Source organism: Tamandua tetradactyla, chromosome 8, assembly GCF_023851605.1.
Source record: "Tamandua tetradactyla isolate mTamTet1 chromosome 8, mTamTet1.pri, whole genome shotgun sequence".
Classification (NCBI taxonomy): domain Eukaryota; kingdom Metazoa; phylum Chordata; class Mammalia; order Pilosa; family Myrmecophagidae; genus Tamandua; species Tamandua tetradactyla.
In genome coordinates, this window is record NC_135334.1 from 83384966 (window position 1) to 83404419 (window position 19454).

The 19454-nt window shown below is 39.8% G+C and overlaps 1 protein-coding gene across 3 annotated transcripts in view; it reads right to left on the reverse strand.

Moving 5' to 3' along the window:
• Nucleotides 1-1845: 1845 nt before the first annotated feature.
• Nucleotides 1846-19454, reverse strand: part of NRIP3 (nuclear receptor interacting protein 3) — a 36025-nt gene continuing 18416 nt past the window's right edge. The window contains exons 2-8 of one of the 3 annotated variants that reach the window (XM_077113951.1): nucleotides 10378-10539; nucleotides 9801-9883; nucleotides 7737-7876; nucleotides 7008-7060; nucleotides 6799-6893; nucleotides 6446-6485; nucleotides 1846-3721 (exon numbers count right to left, since the gene is read on the reverse strand). In XM_077113951.1, the coding sequence (XP_076970066.1) occupies nucleotides 6470-6485; nucleotides 6799-6893; nucleotides 7008-7060; nucleotides 7737-7876; nucleotides 9801-9883; nucleotides 10378-10539 (549 nt within the window). In that variant the 3' untranslated portion in view covers nucleotides 1846-3721; nucleotides 6446-6469. Of the gene's footprint in view, nucleotides 6486-6798; nucleotides 6894-7007; nucleotides 7061-7736; nucleotides 7877-9800; nucleotides 9884-10377; nucleotides 10540-19454 lie in introns of all 3 variants that reach the window. The other 2 variants (XM_077113950.1, XM_077113949.1) reach the window with 2 other exon arrangements.

Here is a 19454-nt window from a genome sequence, read left to right on the forward strand (position 1 = left end):
AAAGTTAAATTCCTTTTATTCAAGTTCACAGTAAAGAAAATTATATACTTCCATTCCCTCTGCCCCACAAGTCTTTTCCTGGCACACACAAATATCTCTACTAGATCAACCATATTCCCTTTTCCCAACCTACTTTCCTTGTTCAAGGCAACCTACTTTCCCTGTTTAAGGCACGTGTGCATGTGAAATGGACGGCCCCTTCAATACCGGAGCATCTGGGTTCCCTGGAGGGTTAGGTTTTCTTATATTAATTACAAATTGAGACGTTACTCTGGCTCTAGCAAAAGCAATGGCAGGACTGAAATTCCCTCTTTGTTATGGTAGCTGGGACTTTCTGGAAGAGGTATGGGTACAGGAAAGAGTGTGAGAAAAGTGCTGGAAAGAAGAAATAAAGCCTGTATCTATCAGGCTGCTAAAACCTTTGGACAAGTCACTACTTAAAAAAAGCAAGTAAAGGCCCAGCCTTTTCTCCATTCTCATCAGGTACCTGGCAGCCTCAATATTCTAGAACATACAAAATCCTTGAATTAAAAGATCCCTCCAAAAACACCTGTACAATGCTCATGCACTTGATATCATGTGAGAATAGAGTCACCAGCAGGTCACCAGCCAGACAAGTGAGTGCAAAATAAGAAAGTAACATATAGTTGAGGATGCACTGAAAATGGAAGCAGCAGCAGCTGACAAAAGGAGTCAGAGCTACAACACAGATTAGCTTGTCTGAACTTTCTGATTTCTTGAGAACAGCAGTCTATGACCCTTCAAAGCTGGGTAAAGAGCTCATTTCAATCCAAATTGATGAGTTGATGTTCATAATAATGGCCATGAGTCAACAGAAACTACACTTGATTCACAATGCTATTTAATAAAGATGTCCTAGAAACAAATAATTTTGGCATTGAAAATTACCTTGGAGGTCTCCTTATCTAACCTTCAATCCAATGCAGAAATACCTTTCATAACATGGGTAAGAATGAAATCCCAACTTCTACTTTCAGTGAAAGACAACTTAGAGACAACTGATATCATTGTGCTAAATAGTTCTATCTTGAAATTGCCATGAGTGTTAGCTGTCCCTTCTGGAAAACTGTGAACAATATTATTTCTTTGCAGAGGTTCACATAGTTCCCAGTTTATAGTAGAGACTTTCCTCCAACTGAGTCAGGAGATGCCTCTGCAACCTATACTTACTGGTAATGCTTACCTTCTGGTACCAGAAAGAACACTCTACATGACAGCTCTGAAGCTGTAATAATCATGTTACCATTGCCTTTTTCTAGATGCTCCACAAAATGCAACCATGCCCCTGTTGTTACAAATGACACCTCCTACACAGAGCCCTTAATTTAGAATATAATATAGTATATAATTTAATGAAGTCCTACATATAGAATATTTAATAAACAAAAACACCAATATCTTCTTCACATGAACTTCTGTAAATCCATCTCCCCAATGTGCAAGTGCAATAGATTTTTTTGGTATTCCAGCCTTTATACTATGTCTCGTAAAAAAAAAAATTTATTGTTTAATATAACATATATACAAAGCAAAGAAAGAAAAAAGAATAGTTTTCAAAGCACTCTTCGACAAGTAGTTACAGGACAGATCCCAGAGTTTGTCATGGTCTACCATACCATCCTCTTAGATTTTTGCTTCTAGTTGCTCCAGAATATAGGAGGCTGGAAGGAATAGATATTTTTTTCATCACAATCAACTTTGTGTGTGTGTGTGTGTGTGAAAAATAACATATACACAAAAAAGCAATAAATTTCAAAGCACAGTACAACAATTAGTTGTAGAACAGATTTCAGAGTTTCCACAATTTTAGGCTTTTACTACTAGTTGCTCTAAGATACTGGAGACTAAAAGAAATATCAATTAAATGATTCAGCAATCATATTGGTTTGTTAAGCCCTACCTTCTTTATATAACTCCACCATCACCTTTATCTATCCCACTCTTCAGGGATATTTGGGCTATGCCCATTCTAACTTTGGATGCTGGAATGGGCTGTCACTATTATGTTGTTCTAATACTAGCTGATGTTCTGGAGGGGCTAGGCCTCTAGGTTTCAGGACTTATCTGGTCCAGGGACCCATCTGGGGGTTATAGGTTTTTGGAAAGTTACCCTCGTGCATGGAATGTTCGTAGAATCTTATATATGACTCTATGTGTTATTTAGGATTGACTGGAATGGTTTTGTTTGGGGTTTGGCAAGTTATGATAGGTAGCAATGTCTAACTGAAGCTTGCATAAGAGTGACCTCCAGAGTAGCCTCTCAACTCTATTTGAACTCTCTCTACCGCTGATACTTCATTAGTTACACTTCTTTCCCCTCTTTGGTCAGCATGGAATTGTTGATCCCATGGTGCCAGGGCTAGACTCATCCTTGGGAGTTATCACCCACACTGCCAGGGAGACTTTCACCCCTGGATGTCATGTCCCACTCAGGGGGGAGGGCAATGATTTCACTTATAGAGTTGGGCTTAGAGAGAGTGAGGCCACATTTGAGCACAAGAGAGGTCCTCCAGAAGTAACTCTTAGGCATACCTATAGGTAGGCTAAGGTTCTCCCCTAACTACATAAGCTTCACAAGAGTAAGCCTCAAGATCAAATGCTTGGCCTATTGATTTGGGTGTCCCTAATGGCAATACATCTTTTAAAAAATGAAAATCAGGATATATTTTTAGCTCTGCTAAAACTTAATTTTGTTGGTTTCATACTGTTGAGATATTATGAATCTTGATTGTCACTCATTGTTTAAGATCAGATTTGGTAATCCTTTAAGCCATTTTTCATATTTAGAATAAATGTATAAAAATAAAACAGAAAACTTTTTGAGGTGGAATTGCAGTATCTTCTGAGTAGTAGCAGAACCATAATTCTAGATTGTGACAGCTGTTGTCATGATTAAAGCATGTCATTTGTAGACTATTTAACCACAGTGTTTAAATAATAAAAATATTAACATTTAAAAGATAAGTTTCCATCATCTGTAAAATGCATTTATTTGGAACTTCATATACACAATGGTTTTAATTATATATTCAAGTTCATTCAAACTTTCGCCTTTCTACACCTCTCCTATTTGTTGAACTAAAGAAATATTTCCTCCTTTGGAAATCAGTGTTCTCTCACACACTGCTGACTGACCCATGAAAGACTGTTTTATTTTATACTTAATACTTTGAGTGTTTACCATATATTACCACTCCGTGAGGATTATCTCATTTGACACTTTCAATAAGCCTATTTTATAGACTACAAAATCAAGCTTAGTGAGGTTCAGTAATTTTCCCAAGGACATACAACCAGTAAGAGAGAGCTGAAGGGCTAGAGGCAATGCAGGAAATAAGGAACACAAAGCCTATATTCAAAAGACCCTATAAGAGAAACACTAGTGTGATTAGGCTGTGCCTTGGCTCCCTCACCTTCCAGGCTGGGGTCCTGACACACAGACTTTGTCAGAGAAGCACACAGAGGGGCAAGATTTCATTTTATTGTTACATGAATCTCACAAATAAACCCAACACAGTCAGAAACATTGAACAGATAAAGTGCCAATGCAGAGGCCCAGCATCAGAAAGAGGGAGAAATCCAGTTCATCTCCTTGTTTCCAGCCTGGAAAGACATTTCTGTTTCACAGAGCAAAGGCATCTGTTTCACAGAGTGAAGCAGCTGACATACCAGGAAGTCCATTCCATATAGATTCTTGGAGCTAAAGAATAGAAAATCTTAACAGGTGAGGTCTGTGTAGGGCAACAAAACATAAAAATCAGAAAACATTAATTCCTCAGATGAATAAGGCATATAAACACCAAATGATAAAAACAAGTATTTTTCAAACTCTGCACTAGAGATTGAAATCTAATAAGGAATGAGTCAGGTAACAGTTCTACAAGGTTACTTCTTGTAGATCTGGGAAGACACCTGCTCCCCCTATACCAGAGATACCACAAAGATAATTTTCTAGGATTTTGGGAAGAACTGATCCAGGACTGATGTCATTTGCTTACTTTGCCACTCCCCTTAAAGCAGCTGCAGTGCTCCCTCATGACCATCAAGGAGAGAAGGGCTATCAGAGTAATCAGCTTGACAGCATTTTTTAAAAGGTTTGTGAAACACAAGACTTGCCATAATTGTCTCTGGACATTTTTAGGTGCCTCTAGCAAGCCTGGGGTTTAAAATACAATTACTTGGTTAGAGAACTCAAATTATTTTACTCCATTGAATGAGATTATGATATTCTAAATTCAGATCATCCCAATTGTTTATCTTAAAAAAACTGTAAGATCACTGACTTTCAGAGGCTAGAAGGCCCATTAAAGGCCATCTGATCATCCCCCTGGCACCATATAATTTTGAACTCAAAGGGCTAGAAGCAGCTATGTTTTTCCAGAATCTAAGAGTTCCTGGCCTCACTTGATTCACAGGGAATCCAAATAAGGAGAAACCAGGCCAGGATGCCTCATCTGTGACCAAGAATCAAGGCTCAGAGTGGAACTTTCAAGCAGGAAATTAGGAAGTGAAGTATTTCAACTCAGTTCTAGGCTTAAGAAGCAGGCCAAAATAGTGTCAAGATAAGCAGAGGAGGAAAATGGGGAGGACTCAGTGGAAAAGTGCAGTTCCCTCCTAGGTAAAAGAATGGGGTAAAGCTGGAGGGAACACTGAAAGCTGATAACCCAGGGATCACTCCTGCTGAGCTGCAGGTGTGGGTCTCCCCATTCCTGTGGCTGTACTTCATTTTCTCTACCTTTTTCTATACAGGCTGAGAGGAAGAGGGCCTGGAGAATGACCCAGCGAGAGTTGGCTTTGGTAGGACTATCTAGCTGTTCAAATGGGGATCACTAAGATTCTAGTCCTTGGAGAGGTTCTGTGAGGCCAAAAATGTTGAGAGTTCTGAAGAGCTATTTGGTAGGGGGAGTCTCTGAGAACTAGACTACAGATTGCAGGGGGGGACCTGACAACGTTCAAAGTGGAATCATGGAAAACTCTGGGAACTACAGCTATGAGCCCAGGATAGACTTGGGAATCTCTTACAGTGATAAAGCTGGTTATTTTTCTAACTTCTCTGAACTCTTTTAGGACCAAATTGAAGGGCAGACTCCATTACAGAAGCTGACAACCCAACAACAAAAAAAACTTCTAGAAATACCTATGATTTCCCCCAACTCTTTGAAAGGAATCAGGAAATACTGGGCAGTTAGATACACTTGTCTATAACACTACAGCTCCTGACTTGCCTCTTTCTAAGCCAGAGCTGAACAGTTTCCCACCCCTCAATTTCCTACCTGGAAGCATCATTCCCTACCTCCATTCTAGAAAGGTTTCCCTTTGTAGGCCTCCTCACGACCGATTCTACCTACTCATCCCCATTTAAAAAATTCTCAGGAATTTTTTCTCCTTTCCCAATTCCTGTTCTCAGTTATTTCAGACATGAGACAGAAATTAGTAACTGGACCTTGGAGGTATAAATACCTGACAATGAATACCTAAATCATATACTGAAGCCTTCAATTCCCTCTTAGAGAGGAATTAATGTTCCTTTCCCTCTTCTGTGGTTCCTTCCCCCTTCTACCCTCCAAAATGTTCAAGGTGAGAGACTGCCTCATTCATTTTTGTACGCTCAGCTATCAGGTACCAATATAAATGTTTCAATAGCATATTTTTGGCCCAGTGAATTTATTTAGCACACATGAGAGAGAGTTACCTGGATGCCCCTAGCATCTAGCCCCAAAGCATACCATTTTCCTTCCCTACCTTTTTATACATTCCACCTCTTTTCCCTGCGCTCAAGACTTCAAGACAAATCAGACAGCATAAGAAAATAAATATAATCTTGGCTTGGAAGTCAGATCTGAGTTCTAGATCTCTTCTAACACTTACTGACTTAGTATTTGACCTTCAGCAGTTTACTTGCCTCTCTGGACTTTTAAATGAAAGGGATGGAATAGATAATCTCTCTGGGTTCTTTCAGATAAATTCATACTTAAGAAATCAATGAATGAATTAGAAGAAATCCTAATTCCAAGACACAGATTTCCTACATATCTTTGAAACAGTTGAAAAAAAGGTAAAGATCAGGTTCCTGTTTATTATACATTTAACTACAGGAAAAGAAGCAAGTGTGTTCACGGGGAAATAGAACCTGGAAGCCCCTAAACTTCACTAATAAAAGCAAATTCCTGGAGGAAGCAGAGAAATAGGCCATAAGAGGACCTGGCAGTGTTAAAAAGGTCTATAACTTAAGTGATCAAAGGAGTAAAAACAATGGTTATAACCAGACAATATCTCTAAGAACAGACTAAAGTCTAGAGAGGTCTGGGTGGGGATGAGGTTTTGGAACTTCTATTAGAGGGAAGGACTTGGTCCACAGCAAGCTGTTACTGCATTTGATTCAAACCCAGTTTTCTCAATCTGTCAACATGATGTGTATGCATACATGTAGACACGCTGCAGGCTGTAGCTATGCTTCAGAAGTGCTGAAATGGAAAGAAATATCAGAAGAAATTACATCAGATTCAAAGAAGTTAGGCTGATGGTAAGTAAAATTTTGATTTAAAAGCTACTCATTTTCCCCACCATGTTCCGTGTGGTATTATTACTGCTCATTCTCGTATGGGTGAGAGAGTTTTATAGGATGGTGAATTCTGGGGGTGGGCAGACGTGGGCTCGTAGTATGATTAAAGGCCAAAGGCAGGACACAACTCCATATCCTATCTTAGACCCCTCTCTGCCCCACCCCCAACTCATGACAGATGGACTTGTTTTAGCCTGACCCATGTGGGCACTCACTTGTCTTCATTCAAGGAAACTGTCTCTACAAAAGGAATTTCTTCCTTGTCTGTCTTCCCTATGATCAGCCGGTGCTTATCCAGGTTTATGATGCACTGAAAACAAGGGAGAACCACGGGTCACTGTCAATGACTCCATTATGCTCTATCCCATTAAGAGGACCCCTCCTCATTGAAGAAGTAGCAAAGTAAAAGTGGAATTAATCCCACCTTCAGGGATCGGAGAGTCTGGAGACCAAGAGACAAGTTTTTCTCATTGTCATCTAATGGAAAAAAGAAACCCCAAATTTAAGATTCAGTCATTTCCATGCTGCTTTAGAAATCAGCTTGATCACCATCAGGTTCCATCTACCCTTCCCTCCCTCCCTCCATCCTTCAAATAAACATCAGTTGAACATCTATTATTTTAAGTAATTTTCTCAGTTCACATAGTTAAAAAAGAGTGATATAACCAGGATTCACACCCAGGTCTTCTTAATTCTAAAGGACAAAGGCATTTAGACAAAACCCACTAACTTAGAGTAATTTATACACAGCACCTGAGCGGAAATGCAGAAGGAGATGATGTGAAACTATCAAAGGATTAATGGCAAAGAAGTAAGAAGATCTTGCCCTCTACTTCCAACTAGGTCATAGAAAACTTTCAGGGGCTATTTTCACTTGCACACAAAAATGTTTATTTTCTTGCCCCTTAAGTTTCTCCTCATAAACTACCCACTTCTTTTTCTAAGTAATTTTCAACAGGTATTGAATGTAGCTCTTGGCTGAGCTGATGCTTTGGAGGACAAATGCAGGAACAAGATCTACAGTACAAGAAAGTAAAAATTTGAGATTTCAAAGAAGCCAATATTTATAGGCACAAGATTTCATGAAGTCTTGGTGGAGGTAGAGAGCGCGTGTACATTAGGGGTCATAGGTCCAGTCCCCAATTCTACTCACCAATCACAGCTGCTGAGCAGTCCAAGCGAAAGGAGCCCAATGTGATCACTAGATGCTCAATCTGGCCCACTACTTTGAGATGCCGGGGTAAAGAAAGCTTCTCCCCTTCATGCTTGTGGGATTTGACATGCTCCTTGAGTCTGCACCAAAGAGGAAGATACTGGAATCTCCTTGGCAGCGGCTTCTGGTGGAATCTGGCAATGACTAACTTCTGATCCACAATAAGAATTCTCCAGGGATTTCCTGAGATTAATTTACCAAAAAAGTGCTAGCTGGCCTACACTTGTTATTTTAGCAATCTGTTTTTAATGTGCCAGAGAGATATTAAAGATTTGGCTCGTGTTCTCAAAAATCTTATATTCACTTCCTGAACTGGCAAGAGGGGAGCTCACATACTCAGAGAATCCCATTTTGCATCCTAACATCCCTGCCTATGTGTGAGGCATATTAATGTCTTTTTCTACCCAACTTTGGGTAATAGATCTGAGTAGACAGGCTAATCCATAGTTTTAGAAGATGCTTTGTTCAATGTCTAATTTTCTCTTTGTCCTTTCTATATTTTCTATCCTCATCAATTTGTCTTAGGCTATAAGGTCAATGGGGGCAGGTACTTATTTGATAAGTGCACTGATATTGGTGTCAGCAAGAATATCATACAGAAGGTCTTAATGAATTTAACTTATTTGTTCAAGGGAGGAAAGTGAGAAATAGCACAAAGGTTTCACAGAGTTATATAAGCTAATTAGAACAGGTAGCTCTCAAGCTATTAGATTGGTAGATAAATACTTATGGATTTTCTATGCCAAGACATCTGCTTCCCTTCATTTCCTCTCCTTTGCTGTTATAGCCCATCCAAAAGAAATATAATTGCAGTTTTACAGATGGTTATTAATTCCTCTGTAATCATGGCAATCTGTTCCCTAATTATGCATCAGGACATTATTAGTCTTTCTGGAACCATCACACTGCATTATATCTCATATCTTCACCACATAAAAAGCTCAGGATTCTTTCCACAAGAGTACCTGTATCTCAGACTGCCTTCCTACGACTCATCTTAAATATCAGCGTACAAATCCATAGAACCAACTACAAAGAGTGATGGTGGTGGTAAGAGGTGAAGACAGGGTAGACAGGTGATTAGATTATGTAGTCACTGCTTATATATATCAAATTTTGTGCAGGCCTTACGTAAGAATACAGACATCTTAAACGCAGCCCAAAATGGGTCACTGTATCTATCCTAATAATTATTTCATCACAGAGAATTGGGCTGGGGAATAACTTACTGCACTTCGGGCTAGAAATGTGGAAAAGGGTATTGGTTTGGTCCTTCTGATTCTAGACTCAATCTTAGGGCCCATCTGGTTGGTACTTTGGAGGAAAGAGTAGGAAGAAGGAAATAAATAGTTTGAAGAAAAAGGAGTTAGGAAAGAAAATGGTTTTCTCTGACTAAAAGAGGCAGAACCCAATTCAGAGGGAGCACTGAAGCCATTTAACATATGCGGTATCTGCTCACACCCAATTCCCAATAGGGGCGGCAATGGGACCTGATTTTATATGGTCTTCACAGAAAGGAAGGGCACTAAAAAACTATTGGTTAATTACCCCTATGATAGCCCATGCCCAGTAGCACTTGCAGCCCTATTGCCAGTTTCTAGGGACAGGCAGTGTGGTCCCAGAAGGAACCTGAGCAAGCTGAGGCCAATCACATCACTGCTTTTATTCTTCTGGGGTACAGCACCAGGGCATAACCTTCTAATTTATTATCTGGTGGATTAGAGCAGGAACACACTAAGCCCTGAATCTCATGCTTTCTCATTCCAGAGTCCAGAGGTCTTTGCTCAAAATTTAATAGTCTTGCTTGGCTCATGATTTCTACCAGCTTCCCAACAACCCACCACTCTCTGCCTCTATTAAGGATTCTGGTTCTAGCTTAGATCTGAGCTTTACACAGTTCTCTTAGAAACTCTGTGAAGATCCTTACCATCTATAATCTCAAAATTGATTCACGCAAAAAGTACATTTACATCTGACTTTCAGCTAGCCCAAGTGGCTACTTACCCCAATCTGTCCACACAGGCTGAAGAGATAAGATTATACTGACAGCTTGTGTCAACCAAGGCTTTCACATCCTTTCCAGCACACTATGGAAAGGAAATACACTGTTCAACAGGAGCCTGAGAAGCAAATGGAAATGGAAATCCAAAAAGCAAGCAACTGATATCACAAGAGTGGGAGAGCACACCCTTCCATCTTTACCCATTGCTGAGTCTGCCTTTGAGAGGCTCTCTTTTCTGCTGAATCCACTGCTAGAGAGAGGATCCCATGGAATTACAGAGGTTTCATTCTATCTATCAAGTAGGTCAAGCTTTTTTCTTTCTTTCTCTTGTTTTTAAATCACAGATCCCTTTGCAAAACTGATGAAAGCTGTGGTCCTTCTTCCCATAAAGGTACCCATGCATGCAAAATATTTTTACTTACACATTCAGAGTTGTAATGAGTGGCCCACAGAAAGCCCATTTATGAATTTCCACAATTCTACAGCATTTGGAGGAGAGTACCCATTATTGTGATCACATAGGGCCCCCCAAATCCTGCTTTCCACAAAATCCTAGAAAAGCTGCTCTCAGAACATTACCTGGCAAGAAACCAAAATCATGTCATCATCCTCAGACTTCTTTAGCCCCTCTGACTTAGACTGATTGAGTCTGTTGGTCTTGGAGGCCCAAGGGACACGACTGCTTCGAAGCTTAGACAAGTTGGTTTCCATGAGGCGTCTCTGCAGAATGTTATGAGGTTGCTTGAAGGAGAGAAAGCAGAGGTTTCTTAGTGACAGGCTACTTCCCGCCTCTCCCACTGTTTCCCAGGTATCACAGAAATAATGAAGAAGTCTCACATAACTGAGCTATTTTTACTTATGTATTCTTTCTTCAAGTGGGGTAGGGGGCAGGGTTCAATGGTGTTATCAGAGCAGGTATATAAACCAATTTGCAGAAAGCCACCCCGAGTGAATGAAAGAGGACCCTGGAAAATGTGGATAGAGCCAATGAATATTCTGTGGCTAAAGAGAATTGAGGGACCCTTGTGATCCAGATTATCGGGCCTGCTGCCTCCCCTCCCCTCACAAGGGCATTTCAGGAGGAAAGTGTCGTTAGTCAATGTAGAACAAGTGATTTCTATATCTTACCAGTTGACTGTAAACCAGTGCCCTAGAGAAAGGGCCGCATTTTCTCACAGGCCAAAGAAATCTACCTAGCTCTGGAAGTCAGAAGCTCTGTCTACTTCTATTTCATGACTCACTCTCTCAAAGTCTTATCTCTTGGATCGGTCTGCTTGAATCCTTGGTGGCTCGTCTTTCCTGGGGACTCTGTCATCCTTGGAACAGAGTGGAAAAACAGGATTTCATATCTCCTGAGCAACACTTTCAGGTGACATACTTTGGAACCTAGCATAACCCATAGGAATTATCCTCATTGATATCCCCTGGACCTCAAACCACTGTCTCCTCCTGCCAAATACCTATCATCCATTTCCCTTCTCTTCAGCAGGCTAAAAGGTAAATGTATAAAGGTAGAGAGAATGACCAACAAGCAGGGAACTTAATTAGACCTTATATCTGTGGGGGGATACCTAATATTTGGAAGCAGAATGAGCTGTGTGAGTTCAAGTCTGCTCTCTGGTAGACTTTAGGAGAATTCCTTGGAAAAATATATGGCATGCTCTACTGTTTCTTCCAAAAGTGACCCCCAGGAGTGTAAGCCATCTCTTGAAAAGAAGTAATCTTGACCTAAGAAATTTCTATATTCATGCATCTTATCTCCAGCTCACAATAACATTTAAAATCCTTCAAAGGAAAGAGTCTAACTCCAAACTTCTATCTAGCACGTACTAGATGATACTCCAATGATGGGGGAAGAGAGTCACTCTATAGAACAAGACCAAGAATATTCCCTGAAAAAAGGGAGGAAATGGAGATGCACCATATTATCTACCAACTTACAGATTTCTAAGGAAGAATGGAGTCAGAGTCATGACTCACCATAACCCTGGTGAGGTGAAGAATTGCATTCCCAAAATATACTGATTCTTGGCAAAGCATGTTCTAAATTAGCACCCTTGGGTAAAGGGGAGGAGAAGACATTTATAAAGAAAATGAGAGCTTCTTAGCTTGACAAGGAGCTAGAGGAAATGCTGTCTCAGATTTCCTGATGTGATATGGGGAGAATGTTTTGTTCCTCAAAAGAAATAGAAATTATTCATTCTAATCTCTCTCACTAATAAGCCTGGATTCCTAGCTCAAGTCATATTAAAGCAGGGTGTATGTTTCTGTCAGGACCATACTTAGTAAATTAGAACTGTAGATTGGAAGGGGCTTCAAAAACTATCTAATCAAAGACCTCCCACCTAGTCTAAAGGTAGGAAACAAGAAAGAAAGAGAGAGAGAGAGAGAGATGCAGACAAAAGTTTGGAATCTGAAAAGCAGACAAAAAAGTAGTAACTGACCAAGACTAGAGAAGTTAAGTACCACATTATTTCACTTCAAGAACTCTGGAGTGGCAGAAGCTGCCTACTGTTTGCTAAAATCTGTGCTCTTCCCTTCTTACTTGAAGAATAAGATCTTACTGGGAAGATCCTTGATTACATTGCCCAGACTTCCTTGCAGTTGGGTGTGGCCATATGATTGAGTTCTAGCCAACTGAAAGTGAGTAGAAGTGACAAACAACAATTCTACACCTGACCCATAAAAATCTCCTGTACACAATCCTCTACATTATTTTCCTTTTCAAAGTGACTAGAATGAAGCTTTCCTCTAGGATAACCTTGGAAGCCACATATTAAGAAGAGCCTCTGTCAGCCTGGGTTCCTAAATGACTACACAGAAGAGGGCTGTCCTGCTGATCTTTCTACTAGTACTGTTACTTCAGAAAAAAGAAATTATTTTGAGCTATTATATATATTGGGGTCTCGCAGTAAAAGCAATTTGCCTATTATTTTAGTTTACCAGGGCTGCTATAACAAAGTACCACAGGCTGGTTGGCTTAAACAACAGGAATTTATTGTCTCACAGTTTTGGAGGCTAGATGTCCAAACTCAAGTTGTCAGCTGGCTCATGTTTTCTCTGACTTCTGTAGCATTCTGGTGGTGGCTTGCAGGTAATCCACACTCAATCTCTGCCTGTGTCAAATGGCCTTCTCTCTCCCTGTCTATCTCTTCCCAACTGTGTCCAAATTTCCTCTGCCTATAAAGACACCAACCTTATTGGATTAAGGCCTATACTAATCCAGTTTGGCTTCATCTTACTGAATAAAATATTCAAAAATTTTATTTACAAATGAGTTCATATTTACAGGATGGGAGGTTAGGATTTGAAAATTTCTTTTTAGGGAACATGATTCAATCCATAATACCTACTCAAACTCTGGAAAGGCTAAGAAGCTATCAGAACCTCTAAAGTTGGAGGGTGAGATTAGAGTTAGAAATGGATTAGTTTAAAGCCTTTATAAGACTCGCACTTGACCCAGACAGCTGGGAAAAATGCCAAAAGTTTACTTTTTGGAGAGACTCTGATTGGTAGCAAGTTTGGCTAGGTTTGGAAATTATGTAATGCCAGAACTTCGAAACAGTTGAGGGTGAGGATGATGTACCATACTAAGCCAGAGCTGAAGGATATGAATTTAAAGACTGAAAGGGCCCCCACAGAGCCTAGCATAATGAAGGAAAAAAGATCCACACCAGGATTTCACATCACTATGAAATTGTGAAATATTATGACTGACAAAGATTCCAAAAGCTTCCAAAGAGACAAAGATGATCCGATTACAAAGGATTAGGAACCAGAATAGCATAGAACTACTCAGCATTAACAACGGAAACTAAAACGCATTGAAATAATAACTTCAAAAATCTTGCAGCACATAATTTCTAACCCTAGCCAAACTGTCAATCAAGATTCAAGAAAGTTATTTCCCATGCATTCTCAAGAAACTACTGAATGATATGCTTCACCAAAGCAAAGGAAACAAATGAACAAAGAGAAAAACATGGGATCCAAGAAATAAAGGATCCAATAAAGAAGAGAGGCAAAGGAAATTCTGAAAATGGTATTGAAGGAAAAGTCCAGGAAATATACAAAGGTTGTGTAGCAGGCAGAGAAAGCAGTCAGTCCAAAATGGTATAGGAGGATAGAAGGTTCCAGGAAGAGATCTCCAAGAAAAAAAAAAGGACCTGAAAAACACTTATATTTTTAAGGTACTGAGAGGAGATTTAAACTTTAACCAGAGGGTTTAGGGATAGGTACTGCTGATAGGTACACAGAAAGATAAATAAAGGTAAAACAAGGAATAAAGGAAACTGTTTTGAGAAAAAGATTTGTATGAGAAAGGAAGTATAATCATAATACGTTACTTGAATCAGCTTTGAATAATACAAACATAGGCACAACCATGTAAGTAGTAAATGCTGATTTGACCCCAGGAGATGGGCAAGATGAGAAGCTATAAGAGGATTAAATTCTTATTCATTGTAATAGAAAATCAATAGCTAATGGTAAAACAGATAAATCAAGAAGTATGAGTATCACCATTTATTTAGAAATATGGAAATCCCTAACATATTAAAACATTTTTCAAGTTTTAAATTTGTTGGTAAAAATGAAAATTAAATTAAAAATATACATATAATAAGAAATCTGGAGATACGTAGCTGCTGGCATTCAGCAGCTTAACAACTTCAGGGCTACTGTCTTTAATTTTCTTTGACATTCCCTCATGGTTACAAGATAGGTAACCCCCTGTTACCCCAACCCCACACGCCCCCAATACACACATTCATCAGCTCCAGGAATTAATCTACATTCAAGGAATAAGAGAGTATGAAAAGGCTATACAAATACCATCAGTTCCTTTTATTAGGAAATCAAAAGCTTTCCCCAAAGCTCTCTACTGTCTTGGTTAAAACTCACATGGCCACTTCTACCTGCAAGGGAGGTTGGAAGGGAATTTAGCTTCTCAAGTCTATATAAAGGAGTAAGGCAACAGCAAAGGGCTGAGAAGGGTGGGTGATTTAACCAACTAACAGCATCTTTCAGATCATGCAAAAACTAAAGCATACACATCAATAATTTAACTTAGGTATAATGCCAATTATCCTATAACCAGTTTAGCACCTATTTTCTACCACCTGCTCTACCTTCTACATTTTAAAGAAGCACATGCCCAGACTTCTGGGAAAATGGCAGAGTAGGGTGGAATGAATTCATCTCTCCTCCATGGAATAAGATAGGGATCAGAGAGAATGACCCAGACTGCAGTTCCAGTGCAGGTGAGTGATCAAACAGGGTCTTCAATGTTTCTTGGGGATGAGAGAGGAAGGGGGATCTGGAAGGGGAGAGCAGGGTGGATCTGAATGGCTCTGACCCCCACTGGAGGTGGAGGCGGTATGCAGAGAAGTGCAGAGCCAAAGGAACTGACTGTCCCTCTGTTCCAGCCTGCCCTAGCTGCTGGCTGGGGAAACCTCCACAAGCCTGGAGGCATGCCTGTCCATCCACTGTTAAGAGCCATGCCCCTTGGGCACGGGGAGCAGTTGCCCAGCCCTGGTACTGCAAATAGCTGACCCATCAGGCATAGTATTTTGGTGGATTCACCAGACACTACGCGCTGGGGCTTGGCTTCTCCCCTGGGTGCTGCAGTCAGCTTCCCTGTCCCAAGTGCTAGGGTGCTACAGGGGGCCAGGTGCAGCCCCCTACCTGCATGCCATCTGTCATGGTTAGGGACAGGTGTCAACTTGGCCAAGTTGTGGTACCTGTTCATCTGATTGGGCAAGCGCTGGCCTGTCTGTTGCAATGAGGACATTTCATAGGATTAGGTCATGATCAGGTCGGCTACATCCACAGCTGATTCCATTTGTAATCAGCCAAAGGGGAGTGTCTTCTGCAATTAGTGATGCTAAATCCAATCATGGGAAGCCTTTTAAGGAGGACTCAGAGGAGACAGGTTCCATTCCTGCTTTGGCTGGTGAGCCTCTCCTGTGGAGTTCATCCAGGCCATCCATTGGAGTCATCGGCTTCGCAGCCTGCCCTGTGGATTTTGGACTGCGTTCCTACGGTCACGTGAGACACTTTCATAAATTTTATATTTGCAAGTGTTCCCTGTTGATTCTGTTTCTCTAGAGAACCCTAACTAATACACCATCTTCCCAATCAGCCACTGTAGTCAGGGAGGGGCAGGCCTGAGGGCAGGAGGTGCCTTAGGAGCGCCACCTGCTGGAAAGAAGTGGTAAGTGGCAAACTCCCTATACGCCTAGTTTTGTATTTTTTTAAATATATTTTTTCTCTCTATATTTTTATTAGTAGTATTATCATGCTTTTATTTTTATTCATATACATTTTTAAATATTTATATTTTATTTCTCCTTATTTATTTATTATTTATATATCTATATCTATATCTATCTATCTATATAATTTTAATTTTCTCTCCCTTTGTAGGTACCAGTCTGAGTTCATTCTCAATATATCTTGGAGTATCTCCTTCTGACTTTGGGGTCTACTGTTGTCGAAGTGTTCTTTTTTTACATATTTACAAAATTTTACTATTATTATTATTATTTTATTTTGGGGGGAGGAATTGAGCCCAGGTCTCCCACATGATGGGTGGGTGGGCATTCTGTCACCAAACTATCATGCAGCCTTGCCTAGCTTTTAACAGACCCTCAAGAAGAGATGTACCCTCTACATGCAATCCAGGCCTTGGTTTAGCAGACAAACCAACTGCAAAAGGGAACCTTCAATGCAAAACCAAGTAAATACAAAACTTTAGATGAGTGAAGGAAACCAACTTGCAAAATAACCTTATTAAGATAACCAAATGCCTTGAACAAAACAGAAAACCACACAGCATGGTGAAGAGCCAACAGATATGGCCCAGCCAAATGACCAAATCAAAACACTGGATGGGACACAGAATATGGAACAACTACTCAAAGATATTTATAAAGAAATAAAGGATGCAAGGAAGGCACTAGATGAACATAAAGAAGAATTCAGAAGATGAAATAGAAAAACTGCAGATCTCACAGAGATAAAACATACTGTAGACCAAATTAGAAATATAGTAGAGGGCGGGCAATGGTGGCGCAGTGGCAGAGTTCTCGCCTGCCACGCCAGAGACCCAGGTTTGCTTCACGGTGCCTGCCCATGCAAAAAAAAAAAGAAAAGAAAAAGAAATATAGTAGAGACACGTGATAGCAGAATCAAAGAAGCAGCAGGAATAATAAATGAGCTAGAAGATAGAAAATTGAACTCAAGTGCACAAAAGAACAAATGGGAAGAAAGATGAAAAAAATGGAACTGGATCTTACGGAAATGATGGACAACAAGAGGCACATAAATATAAGAATAACTGATGTTCCAGAAGGAAAAGAGAAGAATAATAGGCTGGGAACTTCCTAACCCTTATAAAAGGCATAAATACGCAAATCAAAGAGTCTCAATGAACTCCAAATAGAATAAATCCAAAAAGGCCTATTCCAAGACACATACTAATGCGTTTCCTCCAAGACACAATCATACTAATGTTGAAGAGAAGCAGAAAGTCTTGAAAGCAGCATGAGAAAAGAGATCTACTACATACAAGGGGAAACACATAAGACTGAGTTTGGACTACTCAACTGGTACCATGGAGGCCAGAAGGCAGTGGTATGATATATTTAAGATCTTGAATGAAAAAGGCTTCCAACCAAGGATTCTTTATCCAACCAAGTTGTCCTTCAAAATTGAGGGAGTTACAATTTAAAAAGCTGAAAAAAAAAAAAAGATTTGAGGGAGAGACTAAAATCTTCAAAGACAAAGACTGAGAGAACTAGACAACAAGAGACCCACGTACCCTACAAGAAATATCAAAGGGAGTCCTGTCGGCTGGAAAAAAAGAGGACAGGAGAGGGAGGTCTGGAGGAGGGCACAGAATTGAAGAATACTAGTAATGGTAATTTAAAGGATAAAAAGAGAGAGAGAGGGAAAAGAATATATAGATATGACAAAGAAAAACTAAAGGATAAGATTGTAGATTCAAGAACTACTTTCACAGTAATAACTTTGAATGTTAACGGACTAAACTCACCATTAAAAGATACAGATTGGCAGAATGGATTAAAAACACATAATTCGTCCATATGCTATTTAGAAGAGACACATCATAGACCTAAGGACACAAATAGATTGAAAGTGAAAGGATGGACAAATATGTTCCAAAAGCTGTAACCAAAAGAAAGCAGGAATAGCTATACCAATAACAGATAAAATAGACTTTAAATGTAAAGAAATCATAAGAGACAAAGGACAATATATATTAACAAAAAGGACAATTACCAGGAATTAACAATCAAATGTTTATGCTCCCAATCAAGGAGCTTCAAAGTACATAAAGCAAACATTGGCAAAACTGAAGGGAGCTATAGATGTTTCAATAATACTAGTGTGAGACTTCAGTACACCACTCTCCTCTATAGGTAGAACAACCAGACAGTGGATCAACAAGGAAACAGAGAACCTAACAATATGATAAATGAATAAGACATAATAGAAATATATAGATCATTACACCCCAAAACACCATGGTATACATTCTCTAGTGCTGATGGAACCTTCTCCAGGATAGAGCACATGCTGGGATACAAAACAGATTTAAAAAAAAAATTTTTACTAATAAAACTAATCAATATACAATAGGAACATTCTTTGTTTTATCACATAGTTGTATATTCATCATCATGATCATTTCTTAGAACATTTGCATCAATTCAGAAAAAGAAATAAAAAGACAACAGTAAAATTCATACCTACCATAACACTTACCCCTCCCTTTCATTGATCACTAGCATTTCAATCTACTAAATTATTTTAACATTTGTTCCCCCTATTATTTATTTATTTTTAATCCATACGCTTTACTCATCTGTCCATAAGGCAGATAAAAGAAGCATCAGACACAAGGTTTTCATAATCACACAGTCACACTGCAAAAGCTGTATCATTATATAATCGTCTTCAAGAAATATGGCTACTGGAACACAGCTCTACATTTTCAGGCAGTTCCCTCTAGCCTGTTACACCTTAACTAAAAAGGTGATATCTATTTAATGCATAAGAATAACCTCCAGGATAATCTCTCAACTCTGTCTGGAATCTCTCAGCCACTGACACTCTATTTTGTCTCATTTCTCTCTTCCCCCTTTCGGTCGAGAAGTTTTTCTCAATCTCTTGGTGCTGAGTCCTAGCTTATTCTAGGATTTCTGTCCCATGTTGCCAGGAAGGTCCACACCCCTGGGAGTCATGTCCCACGTAGACAGGGGGAGGGTGGTGAGATTGCTTGTTGTGTTGGCTGGAGAGAGAGGCCACATCTGAGCAACAAAACAAGCTCTCCTGGGGGTGACTCTTAGGCCTAAATTTTAAGTAGACTTGACCTATCCTTTGCGGGATTAAGTTTCATATGACAAACCCCAAGATTGGGGGCTCAGCCTATTGCTTTGGTTGTTCCCAATGCTTGTGAGAATATCAAGAATTCTCCACTTGGGGAAGCTGAATTTCCCCCTTTCTCACCATTCCCCCAAGGGGACTTTGCAAATACTTTTTTATTTATTGTTCAAATCCTTCTGGGATTTATCGAGGCATCACTCCGGACAAACCTACAAAATCTCATGCCCCATTCAAGGTTCCAGGTT